General features: G+C 40.2%; 1 protein-coding gene across 1 annotated transcript in view; it reads right to left on the bottom strand.

The window, feature by feature from the left end:
• LOC125372276 (extensin-like) overlaps nucleotides 1-18,365 on the bottom strand; it is a 41,242-nt gene extending 22,877 nt beyond the window's left edge. The window contains exon 1 of the mRNA XM_048381589.1: nucleotides 18,236-18,365. Coding sequence (XP_048237546.1) covers nucleotides 18,236-18,365 — 130 coding nt within the window. The remainder of the gene's footprint in view (nucleotides 1-18,235) is intronic.
• Nucleotides 18,366-27,449: the final 9,084 nt, after the last annotated feature.

Below are 27,449 nucleotides of genomic sequence, written 5' to 3'. Positions count from 1 at the left end.
GCAAGTCCAGATTGATTGTTGTAGCCCTGATCAAACAACTAATGAACAAGAGTCGTATGACGACATTGGAAATCTTCATAGATCGAGCATGCTCGATTGTTCCTCAAAAGATGAGAAATCGAGAAAACAAAGGCTTGAGCTGCCGGAATATTTCTCAACGTAAGGGAAGGTTGATTGTAAATAAGGATCATCCATCTTGTGGATAGTTTCGTTTGAGTTCACTCTGAATCTTTACACATAGCTGTAATCTGAAATAGATGAGGCGGTTTCGCTTATAATGTTTCCCGTTAAGGTCGGTAAATCAGTGGAAGGGAATTGGCTGTTTGATCATTGTTGAATGATATCAGATTATCTTAGACCCGTGAAGATCCGGGCTAGAATAGGTCTTCAGCAACCCATGCTTGCCGTAAAAAGTGACTATGCTTGTCGTAAAAGGCGACTAACGGGATCGGGTGGTCAGGCTGGCTGACTTGGTTGATGCATGTCATAGATCCTAATTGCGTGGATCCATGCTCATGATATTATTTACTGGATTGTCTGGTCCAGACTCGATTATTTACAGGCCGCCGTCATATAGCTTGATTATTGCTGAGTGCGGCGTTAAACATCAAACCAACCAAACAACCAATCAGATTATCGATATACATCATTCGATCCCCGGCCGCGTCATTCCGAAAGACGTTATGATGTGGAAGTTGTTGTTTCCCTGGCTGGCGCGCGGCATTAAAGGGACGACTCAAAGACCGGTCGGCTCGGAGTAAGTATACTGTGTCTTAGTGGGGCATCCATGTCAAAACTGCGGCATCGTATCTGAGTGAGCTGGTACTATCACACCGGCATTAGACCGGACTACTTCAAGCAGCCGTAACCACACCAACGTGTATGTGTGCGCTTTATACATGTAAGTGCAATAATCTTGACCACCATGTTAAATCCAATTTAACCTCACCTCGTCACCAAGGTTATTTAGCAACATGGCTCGGTCTTCATCACTAGTTAATGCATTGCCACCTCGTGTCATTATATTAGGTTCATGTAAATTGAGCCTTAATAAGACCGTGTACTAATATTGTTACAAATGTAATTGTGTCTTTGTAATTTAATCCAGTATCTTTCTAATTGTCAGTTTCAATGCTCATGATGCACTCACATATAAATAGACTTGTTCCGAGAAATACTTACGTCACGTTACATAAGCTCCATTTACATACCAGCCATTAAGTATAAGCGACAAAACATTTTTCATAATCATAAGAATTAACATCTCGAGCGAGGTGTTTGTGGCATTTGATAAGTAAATAATTAATAAACTACAGCCGTAGCAAAACTATCATATGAAATCAAATATTTGCAAAACACTAATTAAAAATGTAAAAAGTACAAACCACGAATAGAAACTAAGTACAAAGTTGTGTTTATTTCAAGAAGCTAATCATTGCATTTTATAATCTGAAATATTAGGAAAGGACAGTAACTATACTGAACCGCAAAAGATACGTCACCATGGATAGATATATGAGAAACTTATTTGTCCAAACACTGTAAACATACTTTGAGACATTTGAAAAATATGAAACTTGGCAAAACTGATCATCAAGGTTGAAATTAAAGTGTCAAATGTTCTTACAACACTAGTCTCTGAGAAAATGGCATCACAAGTCAGTATCTCGTGTGTCTGCCATGTGCATTGATGACTGCCGTGCAACGTTGATACATGGAATGGATGAGGCGGTTGATGAAGGCCATAGGCACTTGAGCCCACTTTCTGAGGAACGCCAGCTGCAGTTGTCGGCCTTGGTCGGACGTCATTCAGCCGTCTTTGAATCTCGTCACACGGGTGCTCAATGGGATTTAAATCGGGTCTGAGGGCAGGCCACTGCATGGTTCTGCCGCTATTATGCTGGAGGAAATCTCTTGTTGCTCTCGCAGTGTGGGCATGGGCGTTATCAGGCTCAAACTCGTGGTTGCGGCGACGTGCCAAATGAGGTTTTGGCGTGTGGTCTCAAGACTTGATCAATGTACCGAGCTGCTGTGACACCATTGCCTCTCCCTGGACCGATGTTCTAGAAGACCACAAGGCCAACCCTCTGTGCAAGACCAATTCCACCCCACACCATGATGCTCGGACTACCCCACGAGTCTCAGACTCTCTCTCTCTGCCATCTGCTATTGAGATACAATAACGGCTCTCGTCTGAGAGGAGGACTCTTCTCCACTGCTGGTGTCAGAACGGGTCCTCGTTGTGGCCCGTGACAGTGGAGGTGTCTGCTCTTCAATCGTCGACGCACGGTGTCCGCACTAATGTGTCGCCTGTGTGTCCCCATGGTCTGTCGAGCAGTTTCCGCAGCAGTTACAAAGCGATCTTGAAGATGCTGTCGCACAATCTGACGATGCTGACGTCGGGTGGTGACCTTTAGTCTTCCACTACGTAGTCGGTCATCTGAAGAGTTGGTGGTCTGGTACCGTTTCTGGAGCCTGTATTTGACCCTTACGTGGACTTGAAATGCACTGGCTACTTGTCGGGCGGTTTGTCCAGCTTGCAATCGTCCAAGGGCTTGATGTCGCTGTCAATCTTGGCATGTCAATCTTGGCATGTGGCAGCAATTCAATAACGAATGAATGGTACCCGATCTGGAAGGATTTGTATAGGGCAAGAAATGGGGGAACGCATGTGCATTTCAATTTGCACGGAACTCACGTGCATCGGGTTACCATGGCCGTTGCCGTGATGCGTTTGGGCGATCGGTTTTATTGTCATTTGCTTTGGGTTTTTTATCATCAAATTTCATTTTTCCGGACAAGGTAACGTTAAATTTTAGAAACTTTGACAAACATTACCAAGATATTTAAATGACAACTTTTCATGCAATGTTACTTGAGGTGACCTTTTTTTTGCGGTTCAGTGTATTTTCGGACCTTTTTACTTGGAAGACACATCCCTTGGTTACCAAGTATGAAAAATGTTACCTGCTGAAATTCCTATCAGCGGTGCTAGGTCCGGTCACGCCATCTATCGTGATAGACACCATGTATCTCTGTTATTATCTCCCCTGGCAATACGCCCTGTGAAGATACTGAATATATAGAGGCAAAGGTCTTTCGTTACTGATTAAATTATATGCGACCATTATGAAAATAGATTTTTATGTGATTATGTTTGATTAATGGGCTGAACATTTACGCATATACGTATTCCTTTCATTGAATGTGCAAAATGTCTTCAAGTGAAACCCCCTAAGGATTCCGGGTTAGAACTTGTCCCGACCAATCACTCTGGATAACAAATTCATAAAGGCAACAAGTTGTCATGGTGATCAGAAAGATGAAGACTCACACCAATAAACACGATGAACAACCACATTGGTGTAAAAGTAACTGTAAGTTGTTCAGGCCGGATGAAATTAGGACTGTGTTGTCTTTGGTCTCTAATGTATTGTCTCTTTTCTCTAATGTTGTGTCACGGCGATAAAAACAGGATACCATTGTGTTCACTTACATATTGACGGACACGCATTATTATTTTAAAAATAAAGACTAATGAGTATTTTAATGTCGCCATTCGTCTTCAATTTTATATTTAGAATGAGACTGATGTCTTTAAATAGTGAACAATTACAATGAACATTACATAAGGACATCAAAACTATGTCACTAAAGGCACGACTTCAATTATCCAACAGTCAAGAATATGAACGGTTTCTACAGTTTACTCAGGGCGGTTGGGTAGCCTAGTGGTTAAAACGTTTGCTCGTCACGCCGAAGACCCGGGTTCGATTCCCGATATGGGTACAATGTGTGAAGCCCATTTCTTGTGCCCCCCGCCGTGATATTGCTGGAATATTGCTAAAAGCGGCGTGAAAACATACTCACTCACTACAGTTTACCCAGTTCTGTGACATTTTGAGCGCGTATTTACTTTGTTACATTGCTCGGTTAGAGCTTTCCTTTTGTCTCTTGTCCTCACAAGCAACCTCCTTCGTATACTCCTTTCCTACTTTACAGTACGAAGAAGGATATGAACACAGTTTTTAATCATCAATCGATCTCCCTAACAGCCACATGTACGCAGCACAGCCTCGGAACAATGAGGGAACAAAGGATGTCGCCGATCGTCAGTTCCATCCCTCTAACAACACGGATATGAGAAGCATATCTGTTGATTAAGGGAAACACTGCCTTTATCCATAACACAGTCATTGAAGTAATTGAAATTTTAACAACTTTTGAGTTCATGTTCTATTGGAGGTGGCTCTTGTTAGAGATTTCAATGAATAACGAGGTTTTTTTAGCGAGAGTTTGATGAAGCAATGTCGAACAATAACATTTGAATAGCATTTAATATCCTGTCGCAGATTTCTGTTAATTATAGAACAGCAAAAAGAAACATACTTTAACAACAAATGCCTCGCCTGAAACTACAACTAGGATTACATTGAAATGTCAAATTATTTTAACTTTCAATATATTTGGACACGACGGGAAGGACATCACTGAGTATTCGATAAAACAGTCTGCACGTTTGCATATAAATGTGGCATGCAGGGTCCACTTGTCTATAACCCCGTGATTCTATTAACGCTGCTTTGAACTCGTAACATTTGAGCTATGTCACGTACCGCGTGTCGTGTAGTAACAGCAAACCATGGTTTATAATCGGGGAGAATCGGGTATTCAAACCCCCGGCCAATGAGTGAATCGGACAGTACAGGGGCGTTACTATTACAACGTACGCGAGCATAATTATGTTAACCTAAACTCTTCTCTATAATAATAATAATAATGATAATAAGAAGAAGAAGAGGAAGAAGAAGAAGAACAGGGGCGTTACTATTACAACGTACGCGAGCATAATTATGTTAACCTAAACTCTTCTCTATAATAATAATAATAATAAGAAGAAGAAGAAGAAGAAGAAGAAGAAGATGATGATGATGATGATGATGATGATGATGATGATGATGATGAAGAAGAAGAATAAGAAAGTCTGGAGTTCAGAGCTGAACGCTCGCAATGAAATCAAAGCCACAAATATTTATGCTGTGCCCGTCCTTTCGTATTCTTTTAGTGTTGTTGAATGGACGAAACAAGAAACTCAGGGTATTGACACCCTCACACGAAGAATCATGTCATACAATAGATCCCACCACCCTCGCTCTTCCCTCAATCGCTTATATTTACCAATCATTATGGGGGGACGTGGTTTGATTAACGTATGGGCTCTTCATGATAGAATTTTGTGCACTTTTGCACACATTTATTTGTCTGATGAGCCTCTTGTGAAGCATGTCAAGACTCATGATGAAAACAAGGCATTCCACAGTTTTCTAAAACTAGCCAATGGTGTGGTTTTGTTGATGGTTCTGTACTGCTGGACGGTACAGAAATGAGTGTCAACCAAGCGAAGTGCCATATAAAATCGGCCCAGACTAAGTTCTTCAAGGAGAGGCTATCTGAACGAACACTGTATCGAGTTTATGTGCAGTCCTTCGCTTAGATGAAGTCGGCTGGCCTGAAAAGTGAAACAGAAGGCTTTTTGTTTGCTGCTCAGGACCAGTCACTTCCCACTCGAAACCGTCAATGTGTGATTTTGAATCAAAATGTAATATGAAATGTAGATTATGCAATGAATTTAATGAGACTGTCCAACACATTGTCAGTGGATAACCTGCTTTTGCACAAACACAGTATCTTGAGCGACATGATGGAGTGGCTCGATCATTTTATAACCGTCTTCGCCATGCTTGTGGTTATGACACAGAGGTCCATCCATGGTACGACCCAGAATATGTAGAGGGCGTCATGGAAAATGATAAATACAAAATCCTTTGGAATATGCCCGTTTACAGCCTCAGACATATCCAGGCCAACAAACTTGATCTTGTCCTTTTTGATAAATCCAATGAAATCATTTATATCATTGAATTTTCTGTCCCCTTTGACACCAATGTGATTGACATGATTGAGGAAAAACATGGCAAGTATGGGGTTCTCGCTATCATAATGTCACGCTTGCATCCGAAGTACCAAGTTGTCCGACTCCCCATTGTTCTCGGTGCCTTAGGTTTGGTACCTCCCAATCTGTTGACTGACATTGGGAGAGTACCCGGGTCTGCTATCAGGAATACAGCCCTTCTGACAATCTGGGCAATGCAGAATACAGCAGTGTCGGGGAGTCTTCACATTCTCCGAAAAGTTCTGGATGGGTTTGACTAGGCAGCGATTCCTGGGAGAAGTCCCATTCGCTGTCTGGGCTGCGTGTAGAGGGGGGCAAGGGCCCTGAGCTGATGATGAGCCTTACCAGCCTGACTGTGCCAGGATCACCCAATCCCTCTTTGCTGCATTTTTTATTTTAATCTGAAAATAACAATAACAATAACAATAATAATAATAATAATAAATTATAAATAATAAAGCGACAAAACCCTTTCAATATCCACTTTAAGGTAAATAGAAAATAAACTCTCCGACTATATCATAACCATGTGTTTATGAATCACTATCAATAGTGATGATACCGCAAGCAGGTGTTCGCGAAAAGGTCAGCGTATCCTGCCCCACAGCAGGTGGCACCGGTAACAAACTGATGCAAACACAAGTGTATATTAAGCACATATATGAGCCATACATTAACAAAAAAAATAACAAAAAGTTATTCTTTGATAATGTATCAGTTAACACGATTGGCATCACGTTAATGCACTATCACTATTCACGCAGTGGTAAACTTGGTGCTGAAAGGGCAATTGTTTCATGAATTATTAACCAACAGACAGACAGTTGTGATCTTTATAGACTGATTCCCCGGAAAGAAAGTCTGCTTGGTTAATTAACCCCTGTGGTAGAAACATGCTGCAGACAACACGACATATAACGTATGTCAGTGTTCACCAGGCTCGCGACTACTCAATTTACCTGAGATGCTTCATCTCAATACAAACATGTACTTACAAACATTGGCAAAAATATTTTAACATTGAATTTTGGCGCACTGTTGAAAGTTAATCATCAACTGAGGAATTTACGAATTGACGCAAGTCGGGCATGTTACCATATTGGGGAAACCAACAAGCACGAGTATGATGGTGCCAGATCAGGCATTACAAGCAGGGACTTGAACCAAAAAACATCGGATCCTGGTGACAGTATTTGATAGTGATTCATAAACACATGCTTTGTTTTGGTCGGAGCCGAACAATGGATTCTGCTTACACCAGTGATATCTTATGATTATGAACTGTGGTATGTCTGGGGTTCGATTCCCGGCTGCGTCATTCCAAACTACTTTATGGTACTTGTTGTTACCCTTCCTGGCGCTCGGCATTAAGGGGCTAAAACAAGACCTGCATGGTCGGCTCGGAGTCAGTATACTGTGTCTGAGTGGGGTATTCATGTTAAAGTGCGGTATGGTATCTCAGTGTGGTATAAACTCGGCATTAGTCCGGACTATTACAATCAGCAACACACACACACACACACACACACACACACACACACACACACACACACACACACACACACACACACACACACACACACACACAAATATACACACATAATTATATGTCCAATTGGAATACTGTTAAAAGAGGCGTCAAACGTAACTTACTCGCTCACACACTTAAAATTGGAAACTATCCTATGTGTAGGTAGTACAAGTTGCTTTAATTTGAATTATATCTTCATTATCCCTCGTCCTGAAAGGTAGTTATTAATTTCTATGTGCAATTAAACTTGATTAATATTGTACTTACTATACCTGCACGTTATGCACACTCAAATCAAGTTTCTAATGTAAACCTACATTGTTTCTCCAGTGTACATCGCATTATTGATTATCATTTTACACTTGGCGATCAGCTCGACATTTTCTGCGGAACGCTTCCCATAGTTGCAGACAAGTCGTCAAACAGCTCGTACTGCTCGTACAGCCAGTAATCCACATTTGAACCAGTTTCTTGCACCTCACTGTCACATGACATAATACTAGCTGGCGGCAGTCGCGAACCTTACATTACTGTTTAAAACAATCCCCTTACTTTATCATTACATCAGAATGTGTACAGTCATGTATATCTAATTTCCATAAACGGACGTCATGTCATTCGAACTTTATGCATATGCAGCGGGATCTAGCTTTACACGGCGTTTAGTGAATTCATGCAGTGTCACAAATCCATTGCTGTCCGAGGTATTTTGTTAGTAACGCTATAAGCTGAGTGGTCCCGAGCTAAGTCTGTATTGCCACCTATTTCCGAGTGTTAGTTTGGCTTCTCACAGAATGGTTCCACGCTCTCTTAGTCATTTGTGCTTCTGATACACATCAAATTTAGAGATTATCAATTATTTGATTTTAATAATCACGAAATAGCGCTTTGAAATGTACACGCAACACACTTTATATGGTGTTATATTTTATTACTACCGCTTATGATTTAATTTAGAAGATATCAGATAATATCTGTTTTGATCTCAATTTCAAATGTGAAAACAAGTAATGTTTACCGAAAGGTATGATACAAAATATCCCAAATTATCTTATCATTTTTCTTCTACGTGGACTCGAAGACGCCAGTCTGTATTTCTTTGACGTAATCTTACAATGGATGACGTAATATGCTGGAGAGGGAACTGACCCAACTTAGGAGGATGCGGAGAAATGGTCTTCACATACAAATATAATTATTGATGAGACCTAAGACAGAATCAACGTGGTATCCGCTACGTCAAGAACGTTTTTTCAAATCTGTGATTACGAAAATAATACTTCGCAAGAAATGTACAAGCGTGGAATATTTTCCGTATTTCAAATCCTACGTCACAACGATTTTCAGATTACAATAAAAGCGACAAAACCATTTCCACAATCATAAGAAGTCTCTGCTAAAAGCGGTCTATCATACGATTCCGACTACTTATATCATAAGCATGTGTTACTGAAAAACAATCAAATAGTGATGATTCAAGACGTTAGCGAGATGTCTTCAGTCAAACACGGAAATATACTATGTCAGATATCAGCTGTGTAATACACCATATACATGTACATGTACATGATATTGGTGTGTTGAAATATAGAACGATATTGTTTTATCCTTTTGATGGATCCTAGATTTTTCTGACCAATGTAGGGTTATGTTAACAATTTTGTCAGCTTAGAGCAGCACATGTATATCCTGACATTCATTACTGATACAAAGGGTCATCACTATTCAGGCGTTGCTAAATTATAATGTACTCTATGTTGTCGAACACACATGACAATGGCAAGACCGTCATCTTGTAACTAATGACCACACACTGGCATCGGGGATTGACACAGGCCAAGTGTTCACAATTAGGACGTTGGCATACACACGAAGATGTCAGGGGCAATGGTGCCATACTTACCATGGTCAACTGTCTGGACGTGGGGGTAAATGACCTACTGACCTACTTAATAATACTAACGTTGACAGATTAATGTCACCAAGAAGTATAACAAAGAGGTTGCTCACATCTGTGTCATAATTTAAGGTTACTGACATATATCTATTCTAAGAACGATAGCAGCGTGGAATCTAAGAGGTAAATGAAATGTACGGATCAAGTTATGTTTTTCTAATGAAAGTGTGTATTAATCATGCGCCATATGAAAACCATAAAGCTATGTTCTTCGAAATGAAATGTATTATAACCATCATGGTTATTCTTTACAAACAGTGCTATGCGGAAATTCGTATCTGTGTAAGGTATAGAAAATCCAAACATTAGATTCTATTTAAAACTTCACATTAAAAGATTTTCAATTAAATGAATTGTTTAATATAAACTGCAAATATATTTGTTATATATACACATCTAGTTTGGCATGTACAATTCATTTATTACATCTAACCTTCATTTGCGTATTTATTGTATCATGTCCTATGTGTAATGGAGCGGTATTAACCTAAGCGCTTCGCTTGTTTACCGATCCATTTTCACATTTTTGTGAAAATAAATAGGTTTAAACCAAACCATAAAGCATGCTAAAACGCTATATTACTGCCCCGGTCAATGGATCAGGATGCACCCGATTTTCGTTATCAGCTCTCTCACAGTGAGGAGCTAGAAGGGTAACAGTCACATAGCCATTGCCATAACCATCCTGCCGGGTACCCATTCATTGAAGGCATTCAAGGAGGCACCACATGTGCTGCATGTGTTTCCGTGTGGGGCAGTACCAAAGCTACAGAAGCCCTCAGGGGTCAAACTGCCGAACGCGGTGAACCAATCCGCAACTCTCCTCGACCAAAGTTGCTTAACTTCACCTGATTTTATGATCTGTGTGCTGTGCACAGGACCACGTGTCACACCTCTTTTTTTCTCTTGACGCCACTGGACCGCCTCCGTGGTCTAATGGTAGAGCATCCGCCCAGAGAGCGGAAGGTCCGGGGTTCGATCCTCAGCTGCGTCATACCAAAAGACGTTAAAAGATGGTACTTTTTGTTACCCTGTCTGGCGCTCGGCATTAAGGGGCTAAAACAAGGACTGGTCGGCTCGGAGTCAGTATACTGATTCTGAGTGGGATATTCATGTTAAACTGCGGCATGGTATCTCAGTGTGCTATCATTATAAATCGGCATCAGTCCGGACTAGTACAAGCAGCCACACACACACACATATACACGTGCATGCACGTCGCTATATAAGTGCAATAATCTTGGACGCGACGTTAAACCCCATTTCACCTCACCTCACCACCTTGACGCCACTAAACTGGGTATGGGGTGGTCACAAGGACCGTTAAGAATTTACCTTGAGTGAGCGACTACCATATGTAAGGTACAATGCATGGTTGCTTGGGTCGACGGTGCCGTTTCAGCTAACCTTTTGCAGCCCAACAGGACGGAGACACTCCTTATACATCACCTGAGACGTATTCAGTGGTCAAAATATGTGTTATTAAAGTAAACTACGGATATAACGAACGCATAGGGACCGCTATTTTTTTTATAACCGTAGTTCCTTATAAGCATAACTACATCATATTTGTTGCAAATGGCCCGGACCAAAAAACAAGTTCGTGATAGCTGTCAATTAGTTATAAGAGTGTTCGTTATAAACGTAGTTTACTATATACACCAACCAACCAACGTTACACGACAACAGTAGCGCTCCGACGTCTTTATGTGCTGCTATGGTGGCTTGATCACGGATAATTCTTTTTCAATTAAAACACAATGGGGGCGGTCGGGTAGCCTGGTGGTTAAAGCGTTCGCTCGTCACGCCGAAGACCCGGATTCGATTCCCGACATGGGTACAATGTGTGAAGCCCATTTCTTGTGTCTCCCGCCGTGATATTGCTGGAATATTGCTAACAGCGGCGTAAAACCATACTCTCTCACTCACTAAAACAAAATGTTTATAACTCAAGGACTGCAGGACACTTGCAATAATGCTAACAAGGGAAGGAGGTGTCAAATGTTTTGACGCCGCACTCAGCAATATCCCAGCTATATGACAGCGATCTGTAAATAACCGAGTCTGGACCAGACAATCAAGTGATTGACACCATGTGCATCGATCCACGCAATCGGGATATGATGACATGCATCAACCAAGTCAGCGAGTCTGACCACCCGATCCCGTTAGTCGCCTCTTACGACAAGCATAGTCGCGTTTAACAGCAAGCATGGGTTGCTGAAGACCTTCACGGGTAAACCCACAACAAAATAATGGTTGACAGACAAAACAGGTATTTCAACAGTTGCCAGTTAATGGTTTGTACTTTCATTCAATACCACGTTTTTATTCATTTGATTTCGTTAAGTTGCTCTCTTAAAGAGTGCTGAGCTTTGATGTAGCTTTGTGAAAGAAACATTTATGGACAGCAAATGAGCTTGGATTAATATTTTGTGCCAGTTATTATCATAATCATCCCTTTCATGACTACAAGTAATTAAGATTACCTAATGGTATCAGTGAAGGAAGTGCGATGTTTTGGGGCGTCAAAAGCGAAATGTGATTAGTATCCTTTACTTATTAACAGTTGTTAGTCCAAAGAGGTCAAAGAATATCCGAAACTCTGCTTCTCATAAATCTGACTAAAGATTATGTGTTAATTAACAGCATCTCTCACGCCACATCTCTTCCGAGCCACTTCTACTCAAAGGAGCCATAGGAGTGCTTGAGCCCGGAAGACTGATTATATGGAGCTCTGCTGGGGCCATCAGACTTGCACAGCGTGTCCTTTAAGAACACGTTCTTCTCCTAGGGATTTGATTACTTCGCTCACGTCAAGACCAACCCAACGCTCAGCACTCACAGTGCTCTATGTCTATTGCTTCGTTGCATGGATAGCACGTTAAAGTACATGCTTCTGTTTGAATGCGTGTAAATCAAAGGTCTTTAAGTCCATTTCATGCGTGAGAGAGTATTTGAATTTGATTAAAGTCCACCGCATTGAACTCTTCAGTAGCCCAAACTAGTATTGATATACATGTATATAATTATCATCTTTAGCATTCTTGACAAACAGTGACCATTTAACACTGTCGGACGTTTCTAACGATTTATATCTGATTGTTATTTAACGTTTCTTCCTCTTTGATATTCTTGTTACATTTATAAAATTTTAAAAGTACATTTGTGTCATTGATACGATACTTGACTGTTTCATTAGACTTTTTTCAGCAGCTGGTGGTACCCGTTACATGCAAAGGAAAGTCAATTGTCTACCTGAGAAAACGGGGAAACATGTGGTCAAAGTTAAAAAGGGAATTGCATCGGACGATTCCGAATATATCATGAGCATGTGTTAAGGAATCGCTATCAAATAGTGATGATAGTAGGTTTTTCGCGAGAAGGTGAAGGAAATCTGCATCGGAAGGAATTGTATCGGACATCATTGTTGTCACTGATGCCTCAAATTTGGACATTTCCTCCACATGTCCACCATGATTTATTGAGGCCTTGAATGTTGTAACCTTGGTTAAACAACGCAAGAGTCGTAAATCTTGGAAGAAAGAGCTTGCTCGATTGTACCTTAAAAGTTGTAAACAGCAAAGGCTGGAGCTACTGGAATGTTGCTTTACATGAAGGGAAAGTTGACTATTGGAACGTTGAAGTCATCCCTATTGTCATACAGTCTTGTGGAGAGTGTTTTGTCACTCTGAATCTTTATGCATAGATCTAAATATGAAACAGATGAGGCGGCCTCACTGGTCTCCTTTATTTGTAGTTCAGGTGGGTAAATCAGTGGAAGGGAATTTGTTATTTGATGGTTATCTAACGATATCATGATCATCGATATACTTGAAGCTTAAGATAAACTTCTTGGCCAAATTACATTCTTTTGACTTTGGCAATCCGAACAGAAATTCCGATTCAAATGCATAAAAATAGATCCTCAAAAAGGGGAACACAAATGGTGCCCATTGGGATGCCTCCTACTTGCCTCAATGTCCTACCCCCAAATTGTACATGGATTGCACAGAAAGCATAGGGATTCGCTGTGCGTCATTTAGGTGTGACAGTAACCTATCTCTATCTATATTTCGCTCTGCCAAGATGTTTCTAGGTTTGTTAGCACCATACGTTTCTTGATCGTGATCCCCACCAAGTGGTATGGGTCTAATGCCCCCATTTCACTACGACAACGAATATACCGAATCACCCCGAATAGGAATTTTTTCATGTTCGTAGATAAATCTCAATCATTTCTTGAAGTTCTTAAATGAACCTTTTTGATTCCCAAATATTCGCACAGTTCGCGGGAGTTCGTCGAATCGGCAAGAAAGATTTTGTTTGTCAAATTTTTTCTTGGTAGGGTCCCCGAATTGCAATTTCGTGGCTGTATAGTAATCGATTCTTTTGCATTACTGGCTATACTTAGCGATTCGTGGCTCCCAAAATTTCGTGTCCTCAACCCGAAAACATTGCGAATGCTACTATTCCACACGAGAGCACGAATCCCACGAATCGCCACGATTTGAAAATGTTAGGATTCGTGAGGATTCGTGGAATTTAGCAAATATTCTGGTTCAATTCATGACGCTCTACGATCTAGTTACGATACAGGTACGATAGAGTTACGAATATTCGTGGTATTCGGCTGGATTCGCATGAATATTGTCAAGAAATCACTACGATTTACAAGAAGCTATTACGAATACTGCACGAAAGTTACGAATCAGTTACAAATCAGTTAAGAATACGCCGAATGCATGTACGAATCAGGTACGAATAAAAATGTTTTCGTGACTTTTCTTTACGATTTGGGGGGTTTCCCTCAAGATAGCTATAAAAAGGCCCCCACCCTTGCTTGGACATCAGCTTCAAAATGGATGGCATCTTGCTGAATCGTGAATTTCGTGTTATAATGGCACAATCGTCAGCAGCTAATGACCTTAAATCAATGTTAATTTCCCTATATACCCGTATATAATCGTAGCTGATTCATGATTGGATCGTGAGCTTCGTACCTGCTTCGGCGTGTATTCGTGGGTTTCGTGATTAGATTCGTATCCGATTCATCGTAAAGCCACGAATTCACGAATCCCCGAGTTAAGAGTACCGAGTTAAGAATACCTACGAATGCCTACGAATCGATAACGATTCAGTTACGATGCCTAAGAATGCATTACGAATTCGTTACGAATTAACTACGATATTTTTGAATTGGGATTTCGTGGCCAAAACTTTGAACAGCTCAAAACTTTTGCCACGAATTCCCGATAGCTCAAGAATTGTAAGAACTAACTACGAATATATGCGAATCAGTTAAGAATTTCACGAACTGATTACGATTCAACTACGAATCCTAAAATTTATCAATTCGTGTGATTCGTGGTCTGTGTGGAATAGTAGTAGAAACAGCCACGAATGTCCCGAGTCAACTGCGAATCATGTAAGAATTAAGTAAGAACAACATTCGGCATATTCGTAACTTAGTCGTAGGTGATTCTTACAATTCGTGCATAATCCGTACATGAATATTGTAATTCGTACATGTTTCTTAATCCATTCCTGGCATTCTTCATATTTTTCAACCCGATTAGCCACGAAAGTTTGCATTATTGGCCGAATCATCGCGAATTTCGAAAGTATCCGATTCGGGGTGATTCGGGATATTCGTGATCGTAGTGAAAGGGGGCATAAGACTCACTTCGGGCTTTGCTGCCACATCAAACTGACACGCCATGACATCTGAAACACTGTTCAAAGCGACGTTTACGCAACCTCATTCACTGTTTGTTTGTTTGTGGTTTTACGCCGCACTCAGCAATATTCCAGCTATATGACGGCGGTCTGTAAGTAATCGAGTCTGGACCTGACAATCCAGTGATTGACAACATGAGCATCGACCCACGCAATTGGGATCGATGACATGCATCAACCAAGTCAGCGAGCCTGACCACCCGATCCCGTTAGTCCCCTCTTACGACAAGCATAGTCGCCTTTTACGGCAAGCATTGGTTGCTGGAGACCTGTTCTATCCAGGAATCTTCACGGGCCCCTCAGTCACTGATTCATTGTGGCCAAGTTTGTGTAAGACGTCACTATTCTCTGTGCACAGTTGTGTCCCTGAATCATAAATTGGTACAAACAGTCGGTTTGAATTCCCGATTCATAATAATTATATTTAATATACACATACCAAATTTCATTGAGCTACAGTAAATTCGTCTCGAGTGAGGTTTAACTAAACATTGTGACTGCTTGAAATATCATGAATTAGAATGACAGTTTCTCTAGTATTGCGATCCTTGGTGTGTCTGCACCATATCTGTGCTAGATGGTTGCACCAAAGTGATAAATTCAAAGACATTTTGGTCTTTCGCATAAAGCTGTCATGCCATGATATGACTGAAAAACTTTTCAAAGCAGCGTTTAAGCATACTCACTCTTACTCATTCGGTGGAAAGAAACACAGATTAAGATATGTTTTGTGTACAGCACTTCACATTAAAATTGCATAGGGGAAAATGTAATAAAATGAGTAAACTTCCTATGTTTATCCTGCGAGGCAGGCTTAGGGGAGATAAACATATCATATGTACCCTTTTACTTTTGAAACAATCATAATGTATATTTTGGATTAAAAAACAAGATTGCTGCATGTAGTAATTGCGCAAGATCACGTTCGTTTTTTCACCGATCGAAAGTACTCAACGATGTTAAATCGGTATTTCACATAATGTTGTGGCAGGCATATGTATATAACGAAGAATTATAGCCCGAAGAAAGCTCCGTACTATAGTGCAGGGCTAACAAAAGCCGCCGCACGGCCTCGTTTGTCCAATGCGACTGCTATCAGCTGAATACACACAATCCCTAACAATATTTGACCGTAGGAGTCGAGCATCTTGACTCAGTAAAGACTCTTCATACAGAATCGACCAGGGAAAAATCCCAGTATTGTCACAGACCTGACCTGAATGCAGTTACAGCGAATTATTTAATACCAGATATTTTCATAATCATCTCTCATGGTTTATACGATAAATCATCTCTACCGGTACACAATGACGGAGCCATTAGCGAAGTCCCAAAGGAACGAGAACAATACAAAGGCAGTTAATCATAGTACAAGGATGCCACCTCCACAAGCTGCTGGGTGCTTGAATGTGTGTCAACCAGGAATTACACAAACGAAACTTACAATATACAATTACAGTAACACACGCAAACTCCCATCATTACTCCCGGTGGGAACTGTCGTATTTTGCAGGAATCCCATCACAAGAAAGTTTGGATGCATATTGGGTGCATTGTACATGTAACTCTGGCTGCTTGTAATGGACTCCTGCTGATTCATTTTTTTGCTACAGATTCTGACTGCGCAAAGTACACGTGTCAGTCCTTCCTGTGATTGTTGTCAGATTGATTTTTCTTTTTTAGTATTGTCCTAAATGCTAAATTAAAGTAAATGATCAATTACACTTTTTGTTTGGTGAACAGCGTTAATCAATGCAGATGTCTATCTATGGAAGCACGCCGTGGGGAGATGTGGTTCGTAGGCGTGTATGAACCCTGTGATCGTGGGTTCGAATCCTAGGTTCGTCCTGATTATATATGAGGGTTTGTCAGCACCATATCCTTACTCGCGGATTTCACCAAAGTGGTAAGCACCTAAGATTTCGGGCTTCCCTGCCACATCAAGTTGACACGGCGTGATGTAACAGCAATACCATTCAGTGTGGCGTTAAACTAAATGTACTCACTCTTTGCCACAGGGGCGGTCGGGTAGCCTAGTGGCTGAAGCGTTCGCTCGTCACGCCGAAGACCCGGGTTCGATTCCCGACATGGGTACAATGTGTGAAGCCCATTTCTGGTGTCCCCCCGCCGTGATATTGCTGGAATATTGCTAAAAGCGGCGTAAAACCATACTCACTCACTCACTCACTCACTCACTTTGCCACATCCGACAGTGCCCATATTCACTATGGGGAAATTGCCATGTTAAACAGTTTTGATCAATCAGATATCTATCTGTGGATACATAAGAACCAATTTGAACTCATACTCATACGCGGATGTAAAATAATAAGGGAACGCATTTTTCAGGAAGCCATTAATATGGGAACATCTCAACCTTCAATGGCCGGTTGCAAACATACCACTGAGATTAGTGCGACCAATCGCGGCGATGACATGAACATGAACGTAGAAATCATGTGTCCACGATGTGGTGCACGTGAACATGGAGACAATGTACATGTGCACCGTCAAACGTCGCGTGTCTTCGTTGCGGAAACACGGCAAGACAATACTTGAGTTAAGCACAGAAATGGTCAGTGTGGTGTCACGATTGTAGAACCTCTATAGGCAAACAGGGTACGTTTTGATGAGACGTGGTCGTGGACTGAAGCCTAAAACAACCCCTTGTAATGATTGTGGCATAAGGCTCATTGCTTTACTAGAACGCTTTACAGTTCAAAGCAAGGACACACCCTGGCGTACAACGTCCGTAATCGCCTCAAAATCGGGCCTCAAAAAAGTCGTCCGCAAGTGGTAGGAATCAAAATGACCAATGCGCATAAACGTGTGTATAAGTGTGTATGGCGTCCAAGATGTACGTCAGTGTCGTCATATCATGTTCAGCAATAAGTCAAGGTTCCTTCAGGGCAATTCAGTCTCGTATGGCGGCGGGTTTAAATGCCATGCACCATCAAACAGCATAGCATATATCGTGGGGTATCTGTGATGGTGTGTCACGTTTAACAGTGGTGACGTCATCCGCCTTGATGGTAGGGACTCAGGTATCCATTACCTTGAACAAATCTTGAGGGCAGTCGTGACCGGTCGTCACACGTCTCCATGGATATGCCGCGGGCTGTAAAAATCCATCTGCTACCCTGGTCTTGAGTACCATTTGGCATCTGTGGGTTGTTCTTGGTCATCGGGTCAAAGAACGTGTTGTTCTTGCTTGTATTGAGGGGCTAAAACAAGGACTGGTCGCCTCAGAGCCAGTATACTGTGTCTGAGTGGAGTCACCTGCTGCTTGATATCTCAGTATGCCAGCACTATAAAACCGGCATTTGACCGTACTGGTACAGGCAGTCACACACACATAGATGCGCGCAATAATCTTGAATGTGACATCAAATCCCATTATCTCACCTCACCTCACCCTGCCCCGCCTCAGCTCATCTCAAGGTTTTGTTTAAGGTCTGATTTTCTTTGAACAATTTGTTGAAGACAATCAATATTCTAAAGTTTAAAGTATGAGACAGGAACAGATGACTGTTTGTTATAAGAGTCTTTTCTCAAAGGAGATACTTCTTAGTCTTTAGTATTAATATAATTGTTCTTTTTAAACGGTTTCAATCCGTGGTATATGTCTTTGCAAGCAGAGCCTATCATATTTAGGAAATTATGTCTTTGTGAAAGGATATTTTAAGGATGTCTATCTAGTACTGTGAACTATTTGCAAGAAGTACATGTTTCAAAATTTGTCGCGAAGGCATAACTAACGTCAAAGAATATTATCATAATCATGACAGTTAGTTCATCATCTGTTCGTACAAATGCCTCATAACATATCTCTTGGACATACGTATTATTGCAACTTATTTCAGTAACATAACTCAAGAGTGTACATAACGTACATCCACGGTACGTCTCGTCGGATAACATTTCAGTACAAGGCAAATGTTTTTCTTTATTTCGTTAATTTTTGTCATAATCATACATGATTGCGGGTCGGAAAGTACTGGATCAAACTATCACAACAATATCATAAAATATATAACAATATCATTTACATTTAGTGACTATATAACAAGGAATTAAGGTGAGATGCGGTGAAACGTCGCATTCAAGATTGTCACACTTACATGCATATAGCGACGTGCATTCACGCGTGCGTGCGTGTGTGTGTGTGTGTGGCTACTTGTAATAGTCCGGACTAATACCGATTATATAGTGCTAGCCCACTGAGATACCATGCCGCAGTTTAACATGAATGCCCGACTCAGTCGCTGCCTTATACTCTGAGCCGACAAGTCCTTATTTTACCCCCTTAATGCCAGGTAGGGTAAGAACAAGTTCCATCTTTTAACGTCTTTTGGTATGTCGCGGACGGGCATCGAACCCCGGACCTTCGGTCCCCGAGTGGACGCACTACCACTAGACCACAGAGGTGGCAAGTATTAACGACGTAATGGAGAATTCATGAGAATCAGGAATCAACAGATTCGACTTAATTCTCCGACTCCAACTATGTTATGGTTGATAACTATTTTCTCACAGTTTTGCATAATGACCTATAGTTGCGATGGCTTTACTTGTTAATGTATTAATAATTATAATATATATGATATACATTATAATTAATAATGTTTATTATTTACTTGCATAACAGATTCGAGTTATTTCTCTGACTCCAACCATGTTATGGTTGATAACTAATTTCTCATTATTGTTTTGCATAATGGCCTATAGTTGCGATGGTTTTACTTGTCAATGTATAAATTATTATAACATACATTATAATATATTATAATCAATAATATATATACTTGTTTACATGCTCAAAATTGCAATTGAAATTCTGGCTCAGAATCACGTGCAACAACAACAGCTTAAGGGTTTATAGATAAAAACTCATGCATGTGTCACTGTGTTGTGTATATCAGTCAAATGTATCCTATACCTATGGCCTTTAAGTTACTAGTAAATGTATATCAGAGTATCAGACATCGAAACCACATATTTATGGAATCACATGTATAATGCATGCACGGTTTATTAGATACGAGTATCATATATTTATATATATAGGGCTTATAACATACCCGTAGATACAAAGTTAATAACATTCAACTCAGACGAGCCTCTTCGTTCATACACTATGCACATTGTTCACTTGATAATGACATTCCTGTTGATAGACGTGTACATTAGGTTTGGTACACCTGTGTAATATTCGTGTGAATAATAAAACACCTATATCATATATACATTAAGCCTGACACACCTGTATTATATTTGTATGAATCATAAAACACCTATATCATACATCCATTAAGCAGAATACACCTGTATAATATTTGTATGAATAAAAAGACACCTATATAATATATGCATTAAGCAGAATACACCTATATAATATTTGTATGAATTATAAAAAACCTATAACATACATACATTAAGAAGAATACACCAGTATAATATTTGTATAATTCATAAAACACCTATATCATACATCCATTAAGCAGAATACACGAGTATAATATCTGTATGAACAATAAAACACATATATCATGCATACATTAAGCAGAATACACCTGTATTATATTTGTATGAATCATAAAACACCTATGTCATATATACATTACGCAGAATACACCTGTATTATATTTGTATGAATCATAAAACACCTATGTCATATATACATTAGCGGAATACACCTGTATAATATTTGTATGAATCATAAAGCACCTATATCATATATACATTACGCAGAATACACCTGTATTATATTTGTATGAATCATAAAACACCTATGTCATATATACATTAAGCGGAATACACCTGTATAATATTTGTATGAATCATAAAGCACCTATATCAACCATACATTAAGCAAAATACACCTGTATAATATTTGTATGAATCATGAAACATCCATTTCATACATACATTAAGCAGAATACATCTATTCAATATTTGTATGAACAATAAAACATCTATATCATATATACATTAAGCAGAATACACCTGTATTATATTTGTATGAATCATAAAACACCTATATCATATATACATTAAGCAGAATACACCTGTATTTTAAGATTCAATTATTTACAGACCGTCATCATATAGCTTGAATATTACGGCGTTAAACAACAAAACACACACACACACACACACACACACACACACACACACACACACATACACACACACACACACACAAACACAAACACAAACAACACCTGTATATTATTTTGTATGAATCAGTTTTTCATATACGTTGCAGTCGTCTTGGTCGAAGGGAGGCCACTCTCGTTTGAATGGTCAAGGTCGTATGTGTAAAGGCTTGGAATGGTTGATACTTTCCCGACTTTGTCACGTGGCATGTAATTAAAAGCGACAAAACAATCCAGAATCCTAGGAAATCTCTACCAAATCATTAATCATTAACACAGTTATATTATGGTTTTCCAAGTGGAGTTAGGATACCTTATGGCTGACTTGTCGAATTGTTTTTTGGTAGCGATCGTTCAACATGCATCAAAGAGCAATTTCCAGTTAATGTCTGTGTCTTCGTGCCCTGTATGAACCCGGGAGGACATTGTCTCTGTGTGGTTAATCTTTAACTAACAGAGTGATAGAAATAGAGTGAGTGAGTGAGTGAGTGAGTTGGGTTTAACGCCGCTTTTAACAGTATTCCAGTTATATCACGGCGTGTCAGCTTAATGTGGGAGGAAAGCCCGAAGTGATGCAGGTCTAAGACGTTTACCACTTCGGTGAAACCCACGAGCAAGGGTATGGTGCTGACAAACCTAGAAACATAATTCGGGTGAACCGGGATTCGAACCCACAATCATAGGTTTCTGGCGTGCCCAAGGGACGCAACTCTGCACAGCGAATCGCGGCGCCTTAGACGACTGGGCCACCCGTGCCCCCTAGAAATAGAGTAATTAAGTGGGCTTCAAATGACAGCAACATGCAAGGGTTGCCAATACTGCTCAGCCTGGTGCCCCTGTAAAGAAAATGTGAAGTACGAGTTTGAATTTGGAGTTTGGCGTGAGAAAGTGGATTAACGCAATTTCGAAGAGTATGATGTCCGATTAAAGAGTACAGCAGTTTATTTCTTACTTCCCAGAAGACGATTTGTTGATTTGTGTGCACTTTCTCCATTCAGAACAGTTACACATTTGAGTCACTGAATTATTAATAATATATATAAGCTCCCCAAAAAATTGGGGAGTTTCGAGAATAACAGATATTTACAGAATTACAAAGAGGTATCGAGTGATGGTAATGAAAGGATAAGAAATAGGAAGGACAAGGTGCAACAGGTCCGTCAACAGAACATGTTAACGGTGTTTTGTAAGGGTGCAAACAACCAAGCGAGCGAGTATGGTTTCACCCCGTTTTTATGAGTTTCCCAGCAAGATCACGGCAGGGGAAACTAGAAATGGGCTTCAGACATTGTACCCATGTGGGCCAAAAACCAAGAAAGCCACAGTGGGTGTAGTAAAAAAAAATAAGGTTTCACTGGTCTTGATTAGTAATGGGTTTATGACTCACCACTGGGTAAACATTCGTTTATACCGCGTGTCATGTTTCGAATCAATATCCCCATGACAATTGGAGGGAGTCTTGTCCTCGCCCAGTTCGATTAACATAGGGGTGGCTTTTGATGTCGGCGTACATCACCTGAACATGTCCCAGGTGTATGTATGGGCAAAGGTCAGGACTCGATATGTGCACGGTGTGTACGAGCGTTATGTTCTTGAAAGACAAAAAGTGGACCAGCATAGAGGCGTAACGGCGACTGTATGTTGTCTCGGTAGTACGTTTCCATGGACAATATGCAGTGGCGTGAGTGATCCCGCCCATGATGTTAGCATGACTTTCGTTAGGATGCCTTCAGACATGTTCACGCCCATCCACAAAGTCCACGCGATACCCCCAGTTTCTATGCTCTAAAATCCATTGGCGTGTGGCTGGAATGTGTCGATCTGTTAACGTTGGTACAACACGTGGTCTCCGAGGATGCAGATTAACTTTAGATTACTAATAGCCTGGTCAGTAGCTTGGCCTGGCGTCAGCGAACAGCGATGTGACTGGCCGTTTGAGCTCCATTTCTTATAGTTTGGTTTCTGATTAATCGATCCTGGACTTGTGCTGTTGACCTAGGGCGCCATTTGCGATGATTGTTTCGAAACCGTTATATCTCTTGTCATTTTTTTCAAAGTTGACCGATCATAACATTTCTATTTCATGATTCCCCACTTTTTTTGGAAAGTATATACAAAATGGGATTTGAATGACTTCAAGCACATTTTCTGTGACCCTATAAGTCACTTTTAATACTGTCCATTTCAAGATTGTTTGAAGTTCGGCATTCATACATTTCGTGTATACGTGGGCAATTACACAGTTAAGAATTGGTGCTGGCAACACTATTCCTATGGGAGAAATGACTTGAAACGGTCCCTTAAATTAGTTTTTGTTAGAGTCTTTAAAATTTTGCCACCTGCCTTGGACAAAAAAGGTCTCTGGACACTGGATATTTCTTTATAGAATTTATAATTACAGACCGACAACGCCACTTCGAGGACCAGGAAGTAAACGCAAGGCGCAAGCCCCATGACCCAGATTATGTCAAAGCTTCAGAGCCGATTACTATTTCATGTTGCCCAGAGTCGTAAGTCGATCTTGCAGATCCAAGGCTACAATTAGTGACTTTTTAGCCTTTACCGAATACGGACACATTTGCCCTAGTTAAGCGCTTTGACCTTGTCGTAATGTTGCCCAGATAAAGCTTCCTTTTTTTATTCCTAGTCGAGGTCCAATTTTCACATTTTAAGACCTTCTTTGTTTACGTTGGACGGATGTCTGCATGAGTCATCTGATTGAACTGCGATGGTTATCTATAGACAACACTGAAACATGACCTAGTCTCCATTACTAGTGCACGTGTTAGCCCACTTGTCGACAAGAAAAGACCTTGAAAACATTTGTACTGTCAAAGGGTCCTGGCTTTGAGAAACAAAGCACTTGAGATATGAAAGAACTGAAACCTAGACACTTCAAAGGAAGTAAGTTCTGGTGTTAAGAGTAGTCAAATATTGAGGTAATCTATTGTAAATTCCTGTTTTTAAAGAAATTTATGTCTTCTGACCAACAAAATAAATACCTAATATACTAACTGTTACCAATATTCTAATAAGAATTGATATTGAATAACCAAAGTTACTATCTGATAACAAACTCCTCCTTTATGTGCGTTGACATACAAATGCTGTTGTCTTTCACACGCGTGCCATCATGATACAGGATTTAGAAAAAAACAAATTGTTTCAGATAAAATCTAAATCTATTGGCAGCGCGGTTGCCAATTTTATCCATTTTTATCAAATGAGAATATCTAGCCAGTTTGGTGCCTGTAGGTAATTCATGTACTATACAACCTTAAGTTTGTAGTAAGACTATGAACATTCCAACCCTTTTCTCGTAACATATCTGTTTGGTGTCTGTATCTTCCGATAGGCCCTTTGTCGCCTTTACGATTATATCAGAATATATCAGAATGATCCCCAATTTTTTCTTGCGATAATCGAGATTGATTATTCTCTGGCGTTGACGTTTTATATTACTGAAGTACTTGAGTGACTCTCTGACCGAAAGCACACAAGGGAAATGGCCTATACCAAGCTAAGCTCCTTACTAGTGTTTATATCCTATCCTCGTTCTTATTTTTGCAAAGACACTCTCAGGCAATATGTGTTGTCTCACAAGTCATACCTACCATTATCCTATTAGTATGAACAGACGCCATTATAAGTTGACCAGTCAGTGATACAGTCAGCAACAATGCAAGTTATATGCTGTAATGTAAGGGACCAGTTCAAAAGTCCGATGACGAATAAAAATCGTTATTCCGTATGTTTGGAAGCGAGGTGTGCGAGTGGGGATGGATGTGTGGGGGTGGGGGTAGGGTAACTAAACAAAGCAAATCCTATTTTGATTCATATGATGTCCGGAAATGTCATTAAATACATCCCCACACAAGGTTGGGTTTCAGTGCAGTGCGTAATGTAGAATGGGAGATTGGATCTGTAACAAACCCTACTGATTTTTTCCACACCTTGAAAGTAACCTTCGGTCGATAAACGTTCTGACAAAGCAAACCAATACAAAAGTATGTGTGACGAAAGAGGACCCTGAACTCAGGAATTCAACAGAGAGATGGGGGCGGGGAGTTTATATCTAAACTTAAGGATTTGGTTCGAAATATTCAGGACGTTTGACAGTGTATCTCTGCGCTTGTACACAGCATACGTAATTCAAAATTAATATATCGTTTTGAGATTCAACAAAATCAGTAAACGGGCTATCGTGTAAATGGGTTTCGGGTCAATCGGTTTATTGTCTGGTTTGCTTGGCAGGAGTACTGCTATACGGTGTAATGGCATCAAACACATTGCAAATTGTGTGAGTGGAGGGTGCTTCCGGTAGGACAGAGCCTTTTAAGAACACATAGTGTTGTCACTGATTTTCAGTGCCCCGCTCATATAATTTTAGCACCTTCGTTGCATTTTATACCCAATGGGGTCTCTTTCCGCGAATAATCTGATATACAATACTGATAACTGGTCATTCCCTGCGTTCACGTTTAACATTAACTCACTCACAAATGTATAGAAAATGTGTTGACATGGAGTCATGTACACATATATCTTAATGTTATGTATTCATTATGAATTTTAATTGATAATTAGCTGACAGAAACCTCTTTTTAAATATTTCTTCTGTACAAATTTGCTGGCCAGGAGGTTCAGCTGTATCCATTGTGCATTATTGCATTTCAACTGTTTGATAAAACAAAGAAAGAGAGTGCTATGGATTATTTACTGACAGCTTTAGTTATTTTATTGTCAATAAACATCTTATGTGTTATCATTCTAAAATATTTGCGCATCGTTAACTAAACACGTTATGTTTATCGCCCCATTCATTCAACCTTCCCGAAGAACACAATACGATTGTTCACAGTAGTACTCATGACTAGGGAGAATCTAAATTCCTCACTGAGCTTGTGTTTATCAAATTCCTTCATGTCACTACGCACGTTACAAAGCATTGAGATATACCTCTTTTATAAAGTATCTAAAACACGATTTACTATGATTTTGATACCGCGTAAACAATCCAATCCAGTCTAGACTTAACGTTCGCATCACACAATGACAGGAAAAGGTAAAATGGACGAGCGCCGTACATGTAGAAGCTTTGTAGGAAAAGAAGATATGCATAAAATGTCGATGTTGAGAGAGCAATTGCACTGAGGGATAGCGATTTAGAGCTATTGTGACGTCATAAGCCCCAGATTGCCCTAAACACTATATAGGATTTGCTGAGAAAGGTGACAAGTCACTGGAGAACGATGAAGACAAATCAGAGCCAATCGTTCGTATTATACGCTTGACTTTCACGCTGCTGTCAAGCCCGCCTCTCACATGAGGCCCTATGAGTCCTTAGGGAGTTTCCAAGGTATTGCTGAATGCCATAAATTCATCGTGGAACTCGCTTCGATGTCCTGTGTCTAATTTTCTACTGTAGCGTGCATTGACTGGCTTACCCATGGATAAGGTCTCAGGGCATTGAAACATCGTGTCGGAAGAGTTTCTGGGAATTTAATCATTTTGGAAGGTCAGGCGCTCAACGTTGCAACTTAGATCTCGTAAAAGAGTTCTATTGCAGAATTAAATACACGGGCACAGTTCTTACCGGAAACTTCAAAATATGTGTATTATGCCTTTTTTAACAAAAAAATGAAGGTTGTCTTTGAAGCCATTTGAACTTTCAAATTGTCTAACATTTGTAATTGCTACTAGAATTACTACAATCGCATGTTCACGGACAAAAGCTATTTGATATGTATGTGTCTTTGAAGCCATGGTACCAACGATTTAAACTTTGACGTCGGTACTGTTACAGCTTCACAACAACAATTACCACGATGTCATGTTAACCGAATAAAACCATAATATTTGATTTGTATATAAACAGTAACCATTTTCCCCCCTAAAATGAATCCCAAACATTCAGTTTAAAGGAATCCCAAAAAGGGTGTACAGTGGTAATAAATACCTTGCCATGCTAGTTCTGCCATTGAATCATTTCAGTGGCTAAAAATGGTTTTTTACCGTTTATTCTGGATACTTCACGGACACTTTTTGGACACATGTTTTAGTCATGTTGCCCTGCTGGTCATACAGTTTTGTGTATTGTGTTTTGTCACT

The sequence above is a fragment of the Haliotis rufescens genome, unplaced genomic scaffold (assembly GCF_023055435.1).
Source record: "Haliotis rufescens isolate VD_foot unplaced genomic scaffold, xgHalRufe1.0.p SCAF_4, whole genome shotgun sequence".
In the NCBI taxonomy this organism is placed as follows: domain Eukaryota; kingdom Metazoa; phylum Mollusca; class Gastropoda; order Lepetellida; family Haliotidae; genus Haliotis; species Haliotis rufescens.
This window is presented reverse-complemented; position numbering and strand designations above follow the sequence as displayed.